The sequence below is a fragment of the Camponotus vicinus genome, unplaced genomic scaffold (assembly GCF_025532165.1).
Source record: "Camponotus vicinus isolate PSW18456_S1 unplaced genomic scaffold, iyCamVici1.0 SCAF_2, whole genome shotgun sequence".
Lineage (NCBI taxonomy): Eukaryota > Metazoa > Arthropoda > Insecta > Hymenoptera > Formicidae > Camponotus > Camponotus vicinus.
In genome coordinates, this window is record NW_028141956.1 from 12,260,830 (window position 1) to 12,282,976 (window position 22,147).

At 33.1% G+C, this 22,147-nt stretch overlaps 1 protein-coding gene across 3 annotated transcripts in view; it reads left to right on the top strand.

Moving 5' to 3' along the window:
• Sima (HIF-1 transcription factor component sima) overlaps positions 1 to 22,147 on the top strand; it is a 45,285-nt gene that overhangs the window by 4,501 nt on the left and 18,637 nt on the right. For 2 of the 3 annotated variants that reach the window (XM_083092579.1, XM_083092578.1), the window contains 6 exons: positions 8,225 to 8,412; positions 8,909 to 9,057; positions 9,419 to 9,604; positions 10,009 to 10,244; positions 10,690 to 10,796; positions 13,230 to 13,377. In XM_083092579.1, coding sequence (XP_082948705.1) covers positions 8,225 to 8,412; positions 8,909 to 9,057; positions 9,419 to 9,604; positions 10,009 to 10,244; positions 10,690 to 10,796; positions 13,230 to 13,377 — 1,014 coding nt within the window. Of the gene's footprint in view, positions 1 to 3,495; positions 6,204 to 8,224; positions 8,413 to 8,908; positions 9,058 to 9,418; positions 9,605 to 10,008; positions 10,245 to 10,689; positions 10,797 to 13,229; positions 13,378 to 22,147 lie in introns of those variants that run through there. The other variant, XM_083092580.1, reaches the window with a different exon arrangement.

Consider the following 22,147-nt stretch of genomic DNA (forward strand, 5'->3'; position numbering starts at 1 on the left):
ATCTTGTTGATCATTGCAATTAATTTTTTTAAGTCAAATTTATATATATCCTGGACAAAATTAATGCATAATTTTTTTTTCACTTTTTCTTTAAAATTTTTTGTTAAAATTTAAATATCAGCTTTTAAAGAAAAAGTGAAAAAAAATTATACGTTAATTTTGTTCAGGAGTATATTTTAGCAGGATTTTATTTTTTGTCTCTGTATTCTTGTTTCTGTTCTGTATTCTTAGAGATAGAACCAATTTTTTATTATTATGGGAAGGAAGTGGCATATGATAATTTCATACACACACACTTCACACTTTCACTAATGAAAAAACGGTCTCCTAAATTGGTCAAGGATTTTATCGTCCAAATATGATGTGTTAAAAGTGGGACACTCTATATACACTGCGATGATTATATAGCGTGTATTCATGGCAGACAGTGGCCTTCTGGAAAATTTTCTTTCCACATTAATCATATATATATACTTATAAACAACTTACAAAACTTGTTAGATTCAATCTCTATAGTGAATATCTCAAAGTAAATATATCTTGATAAAAATAGTAAGAATTAATAAATCTCTGTATTAAGTTTACTTTGTCTATAACAATAACGATATAAAAAATTTAAAATTTAATTTAGTAGACGTTTCATGATTTTTATAAGTTTTACAAAATAAAAGATAAAATATTAAGAAATAGTAAGAAAGAATATTTATGTAGATTTAAAAATTTATAGATAGACAATTATATAGATTTTTTGCTACTTATACATATTTATGCTGGAAATTTTTTATTTATTCGTCATTTCAATTATAAACATTTTATTGGTGCATGTTAATCATTACGAGTTAGTCCTGAAAACAAAATACATAAATGAATAATACAAACATATATTATAGAGTCTGTCAATTATCTTGTCAGTTTGTTTCTATAGAGTTCATTATTTTTTTAAAGAATTTATTATATATAATGTTAATAGATAGTATTTTTTGTAAAAAAAAAAACTAAAAAATGTCGGATAAAATAAAAACATAAGAAACATGATAAAGCTTTAGTATAATAATATAAGAGCAGAAGAAAAGAGTTTGGGCTTAAAGAGCCATTAATAAAAATACGCGATCAATGTTCTTGGACAAATTTTCCTTTTAATCTTGCCGTAGATGTTTCGGTTAATTTTTTTACCTTCTTCAGTATGTATATGAAAAGATTATGTGATAAGATTCAGAATGTATTCAATATTTCTCTGTTTTCACATATATTATGCTGAAGGTGGTCTATATTAAAATTTTCTCCAATATTGATTGTTCTTATTATTTCTAGCTCTTATTAGTCTAGTTCTTTCTTTTTTTTTGTTAAAATAAAAAATTTGTACTGTGCCATCAAATTCAATTAGAATGGAAGATAATCGCGGTTTGAAAAAATCGTTACGCGTTGTTCTATAAAAACTCACAATCAGAAAAACTGCATCGCCTCCTGTCCAAACGAGTTTCATATCTTCTTAAATGTTCCGGTTTTCTCTTTTCAAATTGCAAAGTATTGTATGCATATCGATGTCACATCCGGAAATACTAGTTATTTTATCTACGAAAGTGTCATTAAATAAATTGAAATATTTATATTAAAAACCCACGTAAAGATGGTATGAAATATCTATTACAAGTATACAAAGCAATTAAAACAAGTTATCTGAATAATTTGTAAATTACATGTTTTATGAAAAATTCTTACATATAAAAATCGTATAATTTCAAGGAGATCAATTTAAAATATTTCAAAATGATGTCAATTATAAAAATATCTGTTAAACACAATTTAATTATAAAAATATCTGTTAAACACAATTTAATTTTTGGCCATCCTTTATAACTTTTTACGCTAAATATTGCGAGGAATCAAATTATGATAATTCCATTTGAAAAAATTACATTGATCTTCAATCTCTGAAAAATACCTTTATTAATAAAAAACCTAATGATCCTCTTAAAATTTATGTAACAATTTTTCATAAAATATATAATTTACAAATTATTTAGGCAGCCTGTTTTAATTGCCTCACCCTGTATAATTCAATCAATCACGATGATTATTCACGGTATAATTTTCATCTCGGTAGCACTTTCAGCAGTTGCATTATATGAAGATTATGTGAGCAACTCAAAGATATGCATTACTCATAATTGCCATAATGGTAAATCATGCAAATAATTTTATTACGGCGAAAAAATGCTAGATATTTAAACGATCGCGCGATCTGTTATATCGCACAATGGCTCCTTTTGTTCTTGTACCCGTATACAATACTTGCTGGGGATCGCGTTATCTTCTATGATAGGAACACTCGTGATTACGGCTGATCACCAGGCATTCAAATTACCGGAAAGTCATTAGATACGCGATCATGCAGAATGGACTATATATTTTATTTACATTTATAAAAGATAAAATGAAACAAACAAACTATCTTAGCATTCTAATTTATTTATTTATTATTTTCAAAAATTATTTTTAATTTAAAATTTATGGAATTTTTTCCATTAATATTTTCTATTAGTATATATCACATTAGAGAATATATAGAATAATCAAAATATAAAAAAAAGAATCCTAATTGCAGGTTTTCGATTTTTACTATTCTCTTTCTTATTTATGAAAATGGTGGCAATCGGATAAATTATTTATTCTTGGCTATTTATTCACGCGGCTTTTTAATTACAAAAATAAGAAACTGCGTGCCACATAATGCAAACGTATGTTAATTGCGTTGTTTTGCTTCGTTCTTTTTTTTCCGCATCTTTCAATGTGAATAATTTATCATTATCGTATTCTGTAAATTCAATTGTTTTTATATTACTTCTATAGTTGTTTTTTCAAGAATTTTTTTTACGGATTAATTTTTCCTTTGAAAATATGCATATATGCGTGAGCGATAATAATTATTATTACTTCTATTAATATTATTACTTATATAATATTATTACTTATATAATATTATTACTTCTATTAATATTATACTTCTATTAATATTATCACTTATATATCATATTATTATTATTATTATCTCAGATATGAAAGTTTGTAATCTTAATTTCGAAAACAAATCTTATCTATTTATGTATACATATAATAAATCATTATTTTAATAATATTATTCTAATAAAAGACTTATTTTTTCTGAGTATATTATTATTAAAATAATAATTATATATACTTGTATTTTCTGAAGATATCTGTGTATTTTCTGAGAATTATTAAAATAATTATATCATATTTGTATCAATATTTTAAGTAAATTAGAGAGTTGGATGTAGATAAGATATCGGATTAAAGAGAAAAAATACATATACAACTTACTTTTCATTATATATTCAATTTGTAATAAATTAACGCTTGATTTTGTTATAAAAAAAATTATAAAAATCTCGGAATCTGCAATATCAGAAATCGATATGCTCAAATAAAAAAAATTGATATATTCAAAATCTTGAAAGTGCTCGTACCCGCATTTTTATTGTACCGCGCACATCGATGATATCTTTATCGACGTGCTAGATAACGATCAAACTGAACGTCCAGCAGGAGCATCGCATTACTACCGATCTTTAGTATCACGCGAACCGTACAGGTGGATTAAAAGTCGGATCGAAGAAGGCATCCGAAAAAGTGGGGGGAATAACGATCATGCCCTGATTTGAACTGTTCACGAATCGGTAAACCAAATCAATGACATGCGATTGACCTCGGTTGAATGATTTAATTTCGGACTTTGTTAAGATAAAAAAGAAAAGGAGGCCGATCGAGAGATTATAATAAAAGAGCAAAATAGCGAGAAAGATAATAAAACGATAAGAAATAATATATAAAAAATTGTTGCTGTGATTTGTTTCGGGAAAATTGCAAGCAGTTTGAAAAAAATTGAAGAAAGAACAGGACAAATGAAGAAAAGTGAAGAAAGTAGATGATAAATTTCTGTCATCAAACCGAAAGAATCAAGTAAGAAGAAGATAAATTTGATTGTCACAATAAAGAAAACATGGAGAAAGGAGAAAACAGGCAGAAAAAATAAACAGAATCGAAGGAGTGAGTTTTGTTTTCCTATCAAGTTAATGCAAAATTAATGATTAATATAAAATATATAAGCTTAAATAAAGGCGAGTCTTTATGAAAAACAAGAGATATACAGTAAATAAATAAAAAAGGAAGAATACAGGCAGACATAGAAAGAGGAGAGTGACAGTTAGATATTTTATATTTTTCTCCCCCCACTCTTGTCATTGTGAAATTCCAGCATCGATCACGTGGACCATATATGATCAAGATAAGCTCTTGATGGCAAAAAATAAAGAAGAATCTGAAGTGAGAAAGAGAGAAGAAAAGGGGAAGATTTCCTAATAATAGAGCGATATCAAAATAATGGAAATTCATATGAACTAATTGTAAATTAATTAGTCAATGCTAAAGATAATCTATTAGCGACCAAATTTTTTTATCAGAAAAGCAAAGCATACAAGTTAAGAAAAAAATAAGAAGAATAACTGGAAAAAAAATCAGAAGAGTGATTAAACAAGAAAGTGTAAACTCGAAAGTATTTTAGTCAAGAAAAATAGCAGCAAATACGGATTGAATACAATTACGAAATTAGCGTAATCAAAGTATAAAGCTCTTGATGATTGTATCATACATAAATTAATTACGATTGAGATAGATTCTCAACAAAGAAAAGACACAAAGAAAAAAGGCAGGACGAAATTTAACTGGCGAAGATAAATTAAATCAATTCTAATATACATACAGCAAAGAAGTAAAGAGAGGTAAAAAAGGGAATATTTTAAGAATGAAAAATAGCCACGGTTAAGATTTACATAATTATGACGAGAAGATCCTGATAAATCAATAATGAAAAGAAGCAGTTCAAGAATAATAAAGGAAAAAGTGAAGAAAAGAGAAGCAAAGGAAGTTACAAGCTAGATTTTAATAATTAGAACTGCTACTTAAAATCAAACAGGAGCAATGAACGCACGTTTGTATTGCTTAGGAGCAGAAGAAGATGGCGGAGGAGAAACGGGACAGATCGGTAATGATTCGCGCAATCATGTCTGGGTCGACAGGATGGGTTACGATACTAATTTCGATCAGCGTCACGTGAGAAGACGAGATGAAATCAATTTCCCATCGCACGGATCGTCGCCGTCTTCCGGTCCAGCGGTCATGTTCGGCAATATGGACACCTTGCGCAACAATATTTGCGCCGCACCCTCCTCCAACGTGACGTCAGGTACCGGCGATAGATCACGAGCTTACGATATCGGGACGACATCTTGCACGACGACGAGATGCGCTACGTATGCGCAGGATGCTAGTCGCACCGTGGCATGCAATGCTGTGCCGGCGACAATATGTAATATTGCGTCAACGACACGCAATGTCGCAAGCGGCGATTTGATGGAGACGTTGCCCGACAACAATAATGGTCACTTGGTTGGCCCCCGACAACCGGAGAACACGACCGTCCCGAGGAGCTGCCAATCGGGACCGATTGACGTCGAGGATCTCGCAAAGTACTTCGACCAGATGCAAAATTCGTGCAAACCGTCCTCGATGCCGATTAATCGCGCGATCTACTCGAAGAGGCCGAAACAGGGACAGACCGCGCGGATAGATCAGCCTCGACAGGAGGACGATTGTCGCTTCCTAGATTTTTGCAATCTACGCTCTTGCCCAGCTCTAGGACCCAGCGATCCACGACCATGCGATCTAAGATCCATTGATCCACATGATCTAACTGCTGCCAATGATCTAAACAATACCGGAGATCTGACATATCGCGACTTGGGACTCGTCGAACCGCGATCTTGCTATCTGGGATTTAAATTCGGCAATCCACGATTCCAGGACTCGGGATACGCCAATCTGCCGCGGTTTTACGATAAACCGTTCGTGTACGATGCGAAACTGGGACGAAGCGATTTAGAACGCAGCGATAATCCAAAGTGGTCCAACGATTGGCTCTGCAACGACTGCCCGGAATTGTTTAATTTCTGCAGCGAGGAACGATGGTTGCGATGTCCGGCGAGCGATCGCTGCCCCCTTTACGACACCTCGTATGCTCACGGTGCCCCTGTCCTACCACCGTGCTTGTACGAGAACCTGCACACTAGTTACAACGATATACATTATAATTACGCGGATGACGAGCAGCTTGTCGAGGATTACTTGTAAGTCGGCGATCATTATAATGCCTGTCATTTTCATCGTTTTATTATTTCGCGAGATTAAATGCCACAATCGGCGAATATGTCACAAGAAATGAATGATGATTTTTTGGAATTTAATGTTAATCCTCCTATGTTAATCATTCTTTAATTAATTTCTCTTGAGATGCTCTTCCGGGACTAATTTCTTTTATAAATATCTTTTTAATCGAAAGAAGAAAATAAATCTTAATTTTAATATAATTCTACCTAAAATTTTAATGATTTATGTAAAACGATTAAATATTAATCTTAAATTTACAATCAATTTTTTTCTTGAATTTTTTTCAAATCATTTTCTTCATCATTTAATAATAATAATAATAATAATAATAATAATAATAATAGTAATAGTAATAATAGTAATATATAATAATAATAATATATAATAATAATAATAATAATAATAATAATAATAATAATAATATATCATAATAATAATATGTAATATACATAATAATAATATAATATATAATATTAATTTTATATTAAAAATTAAAATAGAAAACGGAGTTAAAGGAGTTATTCGGAATTAAAATAGAAAAAGGAAATTGAGCGTATTATTTTTCTCTAAAAATTTCCCGCATTGTTTAATCATGCTAGACGTTTCGTGAGATCAGTTTGGTTTCGATTAACAGATCGCTAGCGGTGGGAGGGAGGCGAAGGGGAAGAAACGTGACAAGATCGATTTCGAAAGACGTGTATCATTCGAAGGTCGATTCACCGCGCGCGATGATAACACCTCGCTTCGCGATAACGTTGACATTTTCCGTTTCGATTGGGGATTGGAAAGGATGCACCGATTCGAGTTGCCAGGTGGACAGGTGCAGTGACGACAACAATAGCAATCGAATGCTAACATTAATTAATCAAACATTTTTCTCGACGAGCGCAATCTCTTCCTCGACTTTCTCCTTGACTTTTTTTTATATTTGAAACGTTATCTGTTTCAGATACTCGCATTTTTGTTTCACAGAAACTGTCTCTCTATTATTGTTATCCACTTAAATTAAGAAGGGGAAAAGTGGGAAAGAGGAAAAGTCTGTGATTTGATTTATCAAGATTTATTATTTACTTGAAAATTATCTATTAATCAGTTTCTTTTCCTTATTAAAAGTAAGATTACTAAAAAAAATTTCAATAGGCTAGGCATAACTCGAGTTTGATTGATATCGAATTAAAAACGTTATCTCTGTTAAATGTACCTGATTATATACACACGACCATTCGCGCTTAATAATTGCACTTTGTATTCGCGAATCGAACGGCGTCCAAAGCCGTTTATGGTAAACGATTAACGTTCTCGTGTAACCGACGTAGAACGTATAACGTATAATATTGTGCCAAGTAAGCAATGATGACCTTCTAGAAAAACGAGAATTCCGGAAAACGAGACCGTTTATCGTGCGTGATAATGTACGCTCGACGTGACACTTTGCACTCGCTCACGAGGCACTTCAGGATGTCTTTTTGCGAAAAGAAATCTAATAGAAGATAGTTAACAGAAGGGGTCTCCGTTCACTCGTGATTCATATTCTATATTAAATAAAAATTGAACACAAATAAACTTTGCAAAAGAAGTGTACACATACTCTATAAATACGTGTATATAAATTTTTATATTTATATATGTATTTTTTAATCATCTCTCTCAGTGTTTTACATGCAACTTGTGGATATACATTTGCTTATCTTTTTAAATTATAAAAATTCCTTTTTTTTTAATTTTCCAGAAAAAAATTTTTTAATTTTAAAATTCTTTTTTATTTTAAACTAGCGAGAAATTAATAAAAAATAATTGTCTTAAATATTTTCTCTCAATAATTTATGATTTATTTTCCAAGACTTATGTTTGATATCCATCAGTATTTATAAACTATATTTAAAAATTTCCGATTGCGCATCCGTGAAAGTGATATCGGATAATTTATTTCGCAGATAATAAACACTTGACAATATGAAGAAAACTTTCCTTCTTGTTGTAGGAGTAACGAGAAGAGGAAGGAGAGATCCCGCGATGCAGCGCGCCACAGACGTAGCAAGGAAACCAACATCTTTACCGAACTCGCGGCCGCGCTTCCGGTCGCGCCGGAACAGGCAGCGCACTTAGATAAGGCCAGCGTAATGAGGTTGGCGATTGCTTACCTTAAAGTCCGGTCCGTTGTGGATTCCAGTGAGTATAAAGATCAGAATAGCGTTGGAAAGCGACATAAAAAAGGATTATAACGTTATAAAAAATATTTGTTGCAAAAGAATATTTTAGATATCTACAAGCATAAGCACTTTAAAAGTACATTCAAATGTGTTATTTTCATTTTAATTTTAAGGTAAAACCGTAGTGATATGAAGGATGATGATAGCAATGTTTAAAAATCAATAGTTAATTAACTATAAAAAGTATGTTAAAACGAAATATATTTTAAGAATATGCTTTCTCTTGAAGATATTTATATTATTCAGAGATAAGATTTTATAGAACTTTTATAAAGACTTTTTTTATATATTACTGATTACGTGTAACTGCTTTGGCTCTCCAAATCAAAGATTTTCGAAAATGAATATTTTCAAGATACAGATCTAATTGTAAGATTAGAATTTTGCAATCTTTAAAAAATTAAGTAAAAAATACAATTGATAAATGATTAAATTGTCGATTTTGTTAACACAAGTTCCAGCTTCGTTGACAAAATCCGAATCGGCCGCAGAGATAGATGAACTATTTCCGAAAGCTCTCAACGGTTTTATGCTAGTACTCTCCAGTGATGGCAATATGGTCTACCTGTCGGAGAATGTCAGCGATTATCTCGGAGTGTCGCAAGTATGCCAGATAAATCTACAAAAACATTATTCTAATATTAGAAACAAACTACGCAAGATGATAAAATTATACAGAATTTTCGTTTGGCGTAAATAATTTTTATTTAATTTTTGTTTTTAATAATTAAATAAAATTTTTTTAACATGTAAAACATGGAAAATATATATTAATTAGTTTTTTAAAACAAAGCCAAATTTATAAGAAAAAATCAAATTAGATATATTTGTATAGCAGCGTGTTTAAAAAATGTAATTAAAGATGATAATCTTCGTTTAACTTTTAGTTATAATCTAGCATTGCAAAGAATAAAACTTGACGATAGATTTCTATATGTATCTTTTGCGGGTTGTGTTTTGCGCAGATGGACATGATGGGGCAAAGTGTGTACGAGTACAGTCATCCCTGCGATCATGACGAATTGCGCGAGTGCCTCTCCTTGAAACCGACGGACAAGGGTGAGAAACGTGCCTGCAGCTTCTTCCTGCGGCTCAAGTGCACTCTCACCAATAAGGGTAGAAAGGTCAATTTAAAGAGCGCCTCCTATAAGGTAAAGCCCTTTATTTATATTAATAATCCTAAATAATTGTGTATACGTAGAATACTTTGAGCGGACTCTAATATTTTAAAAACGAATGTAAAAAAGAGACAATTTTATAATTTAGTAAAATTTAAATTAGTAAAATAACAAATAATTTAATTATAATGGTACTTATTATAATTAATACAAATACAAATAATATGAACATGATTTCTATAATAAAATTTGGTCGAGTCATTTATTAATTTTGAAAATTAATTAAAAATTTCCATGTAAATTCTTCATTCTTTTACTGTATAATACATTTCTGTGAAATTCAGTACGAGTAGTTTTGATTGTATAATTTTGTTTTGATTTTGCAATTCTAGAAAATGATGAATATGTAATATACACATGATTTTCATGAATTACAGGTGATCCATTGCACCGGTAGACTAACAAACATCCGCGACTCGAATTCGAACTCCATGGAAGTTGATAATGAGGAGCAAGAGAAAGAGGATGAACTCGCCGAACAAGACACCGGCGCATCTCTAGTGCTCGTAGGAAGTCCCATACCTCATCCCAGTAACATCGAAATACCTTTGGGACGCCATACTTTTCTGTCGAAACACAGTCTCAGCATGAAGTTCACCTATGCTGATGAAAAGTAAGTGGAAACACTTACGCTTTCATTTATATTTTCATGCATTTCTATCCGATTGACATTTTGACGTTTCTAAAACTGTAAAAAATCCAGTTCCTACAATTTACATATAGAATCAATTTTCAATAAACTTAATCATTTGTAAATTATTTCGAATAGTGACAATTTGACTTGTCAGTTTTATAGTTTGATTAGTCATTGAGATTTGCATAATGTCAGTACAAGATCGATCAAAATACTTTATTAATCTTATCGTTATTCGATAAGTTGTGCCATGCTTTATCGTAAGATTATATGATTCGAGTGTAGTTTCCTTATGACGCGTTGTACTGTAAATATATATATATATATATATATATATATATAATATTTTGAACAAATGTAAATTAAATTTTTATTATCAAACGTTTTGCGTTGTATCATTAGAAATATTTTTTACCATAATCAGACTGGCTGAATATCTGGGCTGGGACAGCGAAGAGCTGATGGGTCGATCTGTCTTTGAGTTTTACCACGCACTTGACAATCTGGCGCTGGATAAGTGTTTCAAATGTTGTAAGTATTATTTCCCCAATTAATTTTACATTTATTAATTACTTAGCAAAACTCGAATACGTTTACCAATGTATACTTGGGAAAATTCTTTAGGAACCATTATTTGAGTATCTTTGATGCTTAGATCATGTCTTTCCTTCAAATTGCTGATTTTTGCAAATTGTTGAATTTATATTAAATTATTATTAATAACTTTCTTACTGTATTTAAATTTCTATGATTAGTAAATTCTTTTTATAGAAATTTCTATCTTTGCTATATATTTCTATGAAATAAAACCACATATTAATCGTTCTTGTAATTTTAAATTTCAATGAAAACAGATTCTAAAATTCCAAGAAAATTGTCTTTTTGTATTTTGTATGTAGAAAGATTTTATTATACATGTTATAAATTATACAGGTTGAAATATAAAATCAAATGTCCTTTAAACATAAATTATATCGCATTGTCGTTTTATCTGACAATCTTTTCCAAGATATTACTCGCTACGCGAATAACACGGAAGCTAATCGTGATAGCTATCAAAAACGAACGTATATAATAAAACGTATATTGGAAGGGGATCTGTGTGCGTGTGGCAACGGGAGGAGAGGGGAGAACGTATATAATAAAAACGTATATTGGAAGGGGATCTGTGTGCGTGTGGCAACGGGAGGAGAGGGGAGAAACGGACTATACACCGTGGATCGACCTGGGTGAATGACACCGCAGAGGAGTAAGGTTTCAAGGACGATCGTATCTCTTTTATCGCGGCGCTACCCAACGAGAAGAAGACCCTTTTTATAGTCGCCAAGGGCCGCAGACGCTAACGCACAGCTAACGTTATCGGTTATCAGTTATGCAATTGTCGCGTCCCACTAGACACGTTTTATTTACGGACCACCTGTGCGCACGCGCGATTACGCGATCGCCTTTATCGCACCGGTTTCGGTAATTGACTCGTAAAATCGCAGGTAAATATGTAATGGAAAATAAAACACAGTGACAAAGTGCAAGGCCATAAAAAATATTGGAAAATATTTATCGACTATATATATATTCTACATTTTGATATAATCGAAAAAGAGAAAAAAAATAAGTATTTTAATATATCGAGCAATTGTGCTACATATCAATAGTGGAATAATATTGCAATTATTATAATTATTATCAAAAGAATTTAAATTTAAGAAATAATTTAATATTATTTTAATAAATAATTTTATCTAATTAATTTTATCTAATATTTAATCGCTAAAATATATATAAATTATTTTAAATTAATATATATTAGAAATTAAAAAATAATACAGATAAATGTTTTCTAATAAAATATAGAAATTTCGAATTTTTTCATTGATGAATCCGGTATTGATAGAGCGACATCCTGTATATAACTCTTTATGTATAAAACGCGCATGTTTTATAGGCATTTTATACTCCCGAGTATTTGTCGAACACTCGTTTTTGGAAGGATGTACGAATCGTAAAGGACGACTTAGCCATTTTAGGAGCTTTACATGTTCCGGCAATCCGCGACGTCGAGGATCCTCCCTCTTTAACATTAACCAACTTCGGCTTCCCGACCGAATCAGCTTCGCACTAATCTCGCCCCGGGTTACGTTTTACGCGAACGAAGGGACGTGAAGATATATTTTCATCCGCTTTCTCTCCTCTCTCTCTTTCCTAGAAGCAACGAGATATTGCGTTTCTCGAAGGATCTACCCTTGAGGCGGAATTTGCGAAATGATCTTGCGACGGGACTTGAAACTGCAATAAGATGTCTGATATATCTTTTTTGTGTTCTTTAATCTTCTTGCAAAATTAGAAACGCTTTTATTTTTTTTTGTTATTTTTTTTTGTTTATTATGGAATAATCAATTAATGAATTTAGTAATTTTTTAATAGGCTGTATGAAGATATTAAGTATTATTTGTATAATTAAATAATATTCTATATAGATCCTAATAAATTAATAAATAGGTTTTTTTAAATAATATTTATCAAAATAACATATTACAACTCTTATATATTATTTATAATATTAATTTAATAATATTCCAATATTTGGATTATTTCATATAATGTTTAATAATCTTTGCAAGTATAACTTATCTTTTAAAGTATAATTTATAGAAAGAAGTATGTGTGTGAGAGAGATTTATAGATCTACGCGATATCTTTTTGTAAGAAAATTCAAAATTTCGTTCTGCGAAACAAATTGTTTAATTGTCAATGCAGTTAAAATACCTCTCACTTTTTGGGTTATTTTAATTGTCGCTTTCAACAATTCTGTGCCGATCGATTGGAGAATAGAGTTTGCAATCCTATGTCGCATCTTTCGTCAGCCGAAACGCGCGCGACACTGCTATAAAGCCGCGCGATTGCGCTCGCTTGTCCCGAGTCCTGGAACGACCGCACTCTCATCATCATCGTTGCTTACTGTTTTAGTGTTCAGCAAGGGCCAGTGCGAGACTGTGGCCTACAGATTCCTCGGGAAACGGGGCGGTTACGCCTGGGTCGTCACTCAAGCCACCCTCATCCATTGCTCCAAGCAACAGAAACCGATCTCCGTTGTTTGCGTCAACTACATCCTAAGGTAGGATTTATCATCTGTCTATCCTTTGTGTGCTACTTTTCTTCCGCAATATCGGAGTACCTTCGGTCTCGCTTTTATCGTTTCTCGCATGAAATATGTTGCCATTTATATTTTTCGTGAAAGATATACGGAAAATATTTTTGATTAAGTTGTGTCTCGACCGGGCTCAATTCCCGATGGATATTGATGGGGCCACCGAGTATGTATGTTTGAAAATCGAGTGGCTTAAATTTCTCGAAAATTTAATTAATTTAATAATATTTTCTATTATTAATATTTTCAAAATTTTATTAAAAATTTAAATTTTTCGAAAATTCTCTTAAAAATATATTTTATGCCTGAAAAAATTTAATATAATTTGAGAGAAAAAATTATACATTTATTGCCGTCATCAAATACCGTTGCTTTTTACTGAAAAGGAAATTAAAAAGTAACAACGAAATCATTTCCGCATTTTGTCGATTGCCCAAACTTATGATGATGTTATGAAATTGTGTCATATGCAATAGTAGATGCGCAAGGTTCGCGGAATTTAATAGAATGTGCCCGATGATTAATTCCGTGGTGTTATTACGTGAGAAATTAATTTCCATTACAATTATCGCGTTTTTCATCTGTTCTATTAAGACATTTCCCTCGTGTGATTATTAAATAATATTGCTTGAAAATTTGAAAAAATATCGATCAGAATTATTATGCATTTATTATTGATTTAATATTTCAAAAGAAAATATCGTGATTAACAATTTATTTCATTTTTCTTCTTCGTATATTTTTTCGGTAATAAGAATTTATTTTTTCATCATTTGTAATATTCATGTCACAGAAAATTATAGTATGTCGTGAATATATAGGTGGGTGTAATTAAACAGTTGACGATGGTTTGAAAACGATGATTATAATTACCGTAATAAATAAAAAAATAAATGTGTAAACTATAATAAACTAATAATTCCGTAAAAAATTTTAATAAATCGATTATTTTTTTAATTAATATGCTCGATGCGACAGTGAACATGAGTTTTACGCTAATATCAACATATTGATTTCGCGATCGTTATTCAATTTAGTCGGACATATAAATTATTACCCGCTACTACTGCGGACAGACTACTTCCGGTTATTTCCAGCAAATATTGTGAAGCAGTCACGCAAGGTAAGTGTTCCCTTGATTTTTCTCTGGGCGCAAATTTAATCCTTGATTGGAGACGTTCAAAAACATGAATAATTGTAATTATATTTAAAAAAAGTAAAATTTATTGCCGAAGACGAAAATACGTTTAATTAAATCATTCTATTTACATAGAATCATTATATATTGATTTATGTAAAAAATAACTTTTATTGATGTTTGATATTTTATTTTGGAAATAAAATTTGTTAATTGTAATTAAGTTTCAATAAATTTTTGCATCGAAATATAGCGCATATTCAATAAATATTACGAATAAAATTTTAAATATTTTTTTTTAATACAAAATTACTTTTATTCTTATACAATGTTTTAAATTTTATAAAAGAGTTCGCTTTTTCAAAATTTTACAAAATAGATATAATAATATGCATGTCGTTTGAGAAACTCATTTCACTTTGACGGTTCTAAAATTTGTTTTACAATCTTTAATCTTCTTCTATTTTTATGGACTCTAAATTTTTTCTGTTTATTGTATTTTTCGCATTCTATCTCGAATAGCTGCACCACTCAAGGGTTAAATTCGCGCGAGGAGACAGCCGGGAGATCTCTGCTTTTTTTGCATTTTTTCTTTCTTTTAACAAACTGGCTTTCTCCTCACCCTTTCGTGCTTTTCGCATGTGTGTCGAAAGTACTCCGACCAAACGCGGCTGCTATTTGAGTAGTGCTACTTTTAAGAACCGAGGGGAATTGTGTATCTCGTATTATTACATCTCTTATCTCTTGTCTCTGTTTTCATTTCCGGAAAAATTTTTTTACATTATATTATCCTTTCTTGCAAACTATAGCAGTCACAGAAAAGTTTAATAAAAATACTTATTATGACTCATCGTGAAATTCCGAGATTAATATTGCGATATATCTTTTCACACAATGTTAAATTTTATTTTATAAAATAATTTGAGAGCAATTGATTAAAGAAGTACATAATAATAAAACAATTATCAACTGCAAAAAGCTACTACTTTCCTCTTTTTTTTGAGATTAAAAAACAGGATAGAGGAAAAAGAGAGAAAGTTGTCATCTGCGAATATTTCATCAAAAAGATGTTAACCCCTCTCCTCTGCCCTGAATGAATTCGTCGACGATGTTGCACCCTGCTGCCGAAAGCAGAACTCGCGCTATTGGAAGAACAAATAAAACGAGTTTTGCTTTTCCTTCTTCCTCTCCCCTTCCCCTTCGCACTGCAAACGTTACCCTCTTTCGGTTCCCGCGACTTCGTGATACGCGACGAACCTGGAAAACCGCTCCGAAGAGAGGAGAGAGTGAGGAGAATATCGTGATCCATATAAAACATCCCTTTCCCTCCTTCGGGGCGGTGGTTCTAGCCTGTGGCTGAAAGATGGTTGGCAGATCCCGACATTATTTCCCGACCGGTCCCCCGTCGTTCTCCCGAATGTTTTTTTATCCCATCTCCGCGTCGCCAACCCCTATATACGTCCTCTTTCAGTTTCCTGATTCTTTCCTTTACTCTCGATTTCATCGGAAACGAAAGGTACAGGCTTCCAGTCCGTTGGCTCTCTTATCGGAAGCGGAAACACTCGCAGGCGGTTGTACATCGCAATAGTATGTATCGTGGCATATATATTTTAGACATAATTATATATATAAATTATATATAATTATATATAAAAGTGAAATATTAAGTAATTCTTATCATAAATGAGTGTGACATGAAATGATATTAATATCGTAATGAAATTAATACTGATTTATTAATATTTTGTCGAGAAATCTTATAAAAGTTATTTAATATTTTTTGCTAGAGTAAAGATTAGAGATGTTAAGATTAAAGATATGATTCAGGGAATTTTTAAAAAATAATATATATAATTCTTTCTTTGATAATTTTGTTCTTACGTTAGAATTATAAAGAAGCAAAAGAGAGCAACAATCTTCATCAATTGCCTATCAATTTGCATATATATTTAAAATATATATATATTTAAAATATACTATAAATACATATTTACTTCTGTTTATATTCAATGTCTTAATCGAATATAAAATACGCAATACATATTTTTTATTACAACTTTTAGTAATAAAAAAGTAAAAATATTATGCAAAATTTCGTCTTACAAAAGCTATTCAATTTTCTTTAGCACATCTTTAAATGAAACTTAAGAAACTTCAAGTTAGTGAAAAACACTAGAAGACAATCTCAGCAAAAGAACTTATTTTAAAAAATTGTACCTAAAAAATCTACTTGCAATTTTGAGCGAAGAAACATGGAAGATCAGAGAATTTTTTTTACAAGATTTAAATAGATACTCTCTATATCTGGACAATGTACTATTACACTACTAATCAGACAGAATCCGGCGCTCGCCCAGATCGATAATTAACATCTGTCCGTTCTCGGCGGTCTCGAATCTCGTTCATCCCGCTCGGTTCGTTCCCCTTAAAGCAACGTCGAAAACGAGAGCGCCTACTCGAGGAGGCGGAAGCGACGCTTGCGCGTCGCAACGTCGCGGCCGTCGTTCCTCGCCGTCGATACTCGCGCCCAGACCCAGACGCGTCGTCTCATCCGCGTCGTCGACCCTCTCCCAGCAGTCGAACGAAAGCGAGAGCGACGACGGACGGCGAAAGTGGTGCGTCGCGCAAGCTCAGTCGCGGTCGCGGCGGCCGAGAAGTCGAAGGTTTCGTCCAAGAGGGTGTCGATGATGATCATCGTAAGTAAACGAAGTTCCAAGAAACGATAGGATGTTACGTACGATAACGTTACTCGCCAAGAAAAAGAGGGAGAGGGAAAATTACAACTAAAAATAATAATTCAATTTTTCGTTCATTTTAATTAACCGATCAAGATGTAATTGGAAGCATGGGTCGATAATCCCGCGAGTGAGTTACGAATTGAAATGTATAATAATTAGGATTTCTAGTAAATTCACGTTCAAGTTCCAGGTACGTAAAGTAAAGAAAATAAGACAGAGTGTGCACAGACTCGTTTGCGATCTCTTCTACAATGTGTGAAGAAACGCGATATCTCTTTCCGCTCTTCTCGCGCATGTTCTCGACCGGTTTCCCTTGCAAGGATCTCCTGGGGATCGCTTTTGAAAGCTGCTACGCGTGAAACCGCGACTTCCCGCTCGGATTGCATCGCGTCGCATAGCTCGCTCGAGCGTTATACGAGAGATTATACAATCAGCGCACCTATTATTATACCAATAGCTCGGGGACATTGTGATATAAAAAGAACCGATGATATTCTGTCACGAGGAAGACGAAGAAAATTTGTCTCCGATCGATCGCTGCTTGTTCTTGCTCCGAAAATATTGACGTTTATGTTGGAGCATCCGCGCGGATGTCAGGTCTTGTCGTTACACAAGTTACTAGTGCGTGTATTGTATTTTAAGAAGAGGAAGAAAAAAGATATAGTAATAAAATTGCGAAAACATATAAGATTGTTTAGATTCAAACATGTTGTGTTCTGTATCTCCTACGATCGATGATATGATAAAGAATTAAACTGGGATACATAACATGTATGGCACACATAGATAAAGGATATTTGGCTCGTTTAAAAATACAAATTTATTTCTACAAAATCGGATAATTATTTATAACTTTATATATTTTTTTCTCCTCAATGTTGTATAAAATATCAAAATGATTGAATTTGATAATAGTTCGCAAATACTATATATATAATTTAGATTAGATTATATTTACCCTATATATAATCTAGATTAGATTATACTTAATTTCTCTCTTTCTCTCTCCCTTTTCTTAACGAAATAACATGCTCTTTATTTTTACAAATTCTATCATATCATGCATTTTTTTAATTCTGTGTTACATATTCGATTCTACTTAAAATTATTCCATATTCTGTATTAAGTTAATTTATACGTGTGAAGAATCTGATTTTACATGTATTTACAATATTTCCAAAATAAAAATTGAAACGAGCCAATTTATTGAACGAATGGAGGATACATCGCGTAATAAATAATTGCGCGCATAAATAAGATAATTCGGAAATTTAGAAATTTCAGAATAAAAATATAAACATGAAGACAACATACAACACAAACCCAAAGAGAGAGAGAGAGAGAGAGAGATAATTTAGATTATATTATATTTACAGTATATATAATTTAGATTAAATTATACTTAATTTCTCTTTTTCTCCCTCTCTTTTTTTAGCGAAATAATATATTCTTTATTTTTATCATATCATGTATTTTATTATTCTGTGTTACATATTCGATTCTACTTAAAATTATTCCATATTCTGTATTAAGTTAATTTATACATGTGAAGAATTTGATTTTACATGTATTTACAATATTTCCAAAATAAAAATTGAAACGAGCCAATTTATATTAAACGAATGGGGGTACATCGCGTAATAAATGATTGCGTGCATAAATAAGATAATTCGGAAATTTAGAAATTTCAGAATAAAAACATAAACACACAATACAAGCCGAAAGAGAGAGAGAACATTATCGTGCTAATTCCCGGCGAAATATCAAACATTCTAAAATCGCGAGCATTCGGGTTACAGTGGAGGGTTGACGTCGCGGACGCGACCACGTGCTTCGGCATCTTAAAATAATTCCTCGCGTCCTTAACGTCAGCGGCCCGTCGTCGCTGCACGTCGTGGCTGCAACACGGTTCCGATCACGACCCGGTTACGCGAAACGACGTCGATTACTTCCCGGCGAGTCGGGAGCCGTTCGACTGGAACGTTTTTATTTGACATGGTGGAGATGCGGTTGACGAGAGACGTTCCTCGAACACGCTTTTAGCGACGGGCCACTCTCGGATTATTTTTGCGCGCAAATTGCGCGCGTGCCTGTCTCCGCAAGCGGTAATTTATTACAGCTTGTACAGATTTATGTATCGATTATGTATTTCATTTTTTATATAATTTGTTTTCTATTTCTAGGAGCAGAGAGAAGCGATAGAGCGTTATTTGTCACTCATTTAATTCTAATTAAAAGAATAATAGCGGTGCATTTTTATTGTTGTGACATGCCTTTTTCTTTTCGGATCGTTGCATTGACCGTGCATCGAGCTAAAGACTCGGGACCTTGAGCGCTTAACCAGATCGATTGCATAAGGGATCGTTTTCAACGACAAGACATAGAAGGGGCAACAAGGAGGGGGAGAGAAAGAGAGAGAGAAGCTTGATTGATTCGTCGAACGGTCTCGATCGATACCTATTGGCAGCGAGCGCTTACATTCGTCGCTGTCACACTGCCTTCACGTGTTCAACTGTCAAAGAGACGAATGGAATCGAGTTAATTTATGAATCATCCTCAATTTAAAATCCGCGGGATCCATGAATAATCCCGGCGATCCGGAATAATTATAATCTTCGATTCTTTTGAGAATCGAGAAGAAAATTCCACACATCTGAGGATCTCGAGGTCGATGATCGCGATTGCGAAAAATCGTCACGTGAGCGACACGGCACTATTAGTATTATTTTTGAATTCGTTCACGAGGAGATTGTTTGTTTCGCCATCGCGAAAAAGTTATCGAGCTATTGACAAGATATACGAGCGCGGATGTAAAAAAAAATAGATTCGCGAGAAGCGCTTTCGTTCTCTCAGAGAAATTGATCGAGTAATAATATAATCAAGGCACTTTTTCTCATCTCGATAAGTGGCGCATTCACAATTGCGTGTATTTCAAGCATCGTGTATCGATTATATTCAATTTCGCTCGCAACTTGCATAGAGTAGTAGAGGACAAGTTCGAGACGTCAACGTTCGTTCGCGTGACGTTGACGTTTTGGATAGTTACCCATTACCAATAGGAAACGATGGCTTCGTTATGACTGGCGTTTATGTATGCAAAATCGCGACATCGACCGGGTGGCTGAATATTTACGATCCTCAATCGACGGGCGATCGAAAAGCGCAAACGCGGAAATCTATCGTGGAATGTCATTGTGTTGATTCGATCGGTTAATAACTTATTCCCTTAGCAAAAGTGACAACATATCTAGTTTCGAATAATAAGATTTTATTATTCAGTTAATCTCAAGTACAGATTTAATTTTTACCACTTGATGTCTCTAGTAAATTTTCATCGTCATCTGATCAGATGATGAATGCCATTGTGTTAATTCAATCGGTTAATAACTTATTCCCTTAGCAAAAGTGACAACATATCTAGTTTCGAATAATAAGATTTTATTATTCAATTAATCTCAAGTGTACATTAATGTGTGATTTAATGTGTGATTTAATTTTTACCACTTGATGTCTCTAGTAAATTTTCATCATCATTTGATCAGATGCAAATGTAAGTGTCATATATTGCGTATTCTCGGAAACGACATAACGTCTAAAAGCATGCTTTGTAGACTGTATATTTACTATGCAAGCCAACCGGGACCGATAACGCGTAATGCAATTAAACAGTCAAGTCGAGAAGGCCTGGCAGATAACGCGAAGCGCTTAAAAAATGAAGTTTGCACGGTCTGGCGTGACTTTGCGAAGAGATCGCGATTTGCAAATCGAATACCTGAATGACGAGGGACCGAGGGAGACGGGGAGAGCAAGAGAGAAGAGCTGCGACGCGAATGTTGGCGCGGCGAGCGCGGCAAGTGCATCGCATCGCGACGACGCGCGACCACGTAACTCGGCCACCAGTGCTTTTCAGTCCGTTGTAGAGGCCGAAACTCGACGTGGGCGCCCGCGATAAGAGCACGAACGTGCCTTGCTTTTGCTCGATCGCGATCGCGAAATCCGAAGAATCCTAGAGCCGAGGTCGAATGTCTTGATATCCGGGATCTACAGATCCAGAAGATAAATGTTGAAAAATTCAAGGGTTCGTAAAATATATGTAAATCATTCATATATTCGGAAGAATCGCAAGTTTTGGAATTCCTGGATTTAGAGAATTAAATATCTAATTCGATTGATCGATGAGTGAGATGGAACGTCAAGGATTTAAATGTCAAAGATAGAGAGAGAAACATAGGTTCAAACATAGGTTCTCCAAGGTGCGAGGGTTAAAAATTCAAACGTCGAACCGGGATCTTCGAGGTATCTGAAAAAAATTGAGTCGTGTGAATTGTGCAAAAGTTTCACCAGGGGCCAGATAAAATTAAATCTTCAAGCTCAAATTATCCATATTCAATTCAAGACTTAACGATCTTCGAGGTATTTGAAAAAAATTGAGTCGTATGAATTGTGAAAAATTTCACCAGGGACCAGATAAAATTAAATCCTCAAGCTCAAATAATCCATATTTAATTCAAGACTTAACGGTCTCTAATTTCGCGAAAAAAGTATCCGCGATCTTCGAGATATCTGAAAAAAATTGAGTCGTGTGAATTGTGAAAAATTTCACCAGGGACCAGATAAAATTAAATCCTCAAGCTCAAATTATCCTTATTCAATTCAAGACTTAACGGTCTCTAATTTCGCGAAAAAAGTATCCGCGATCTTCGAGGTATCTGAAAAAAATTGAGTTGTGTGAATTGTGCAAAAATTTCACCAGGGACCAGATAAAATTAAATCCTCAAGCTCAAATTATCCATATTTAATTCAAGACTTAACGATCTCTAATTTCGCGAAAAAAGTATCCGCGATCTTCGAGGTATCTGAA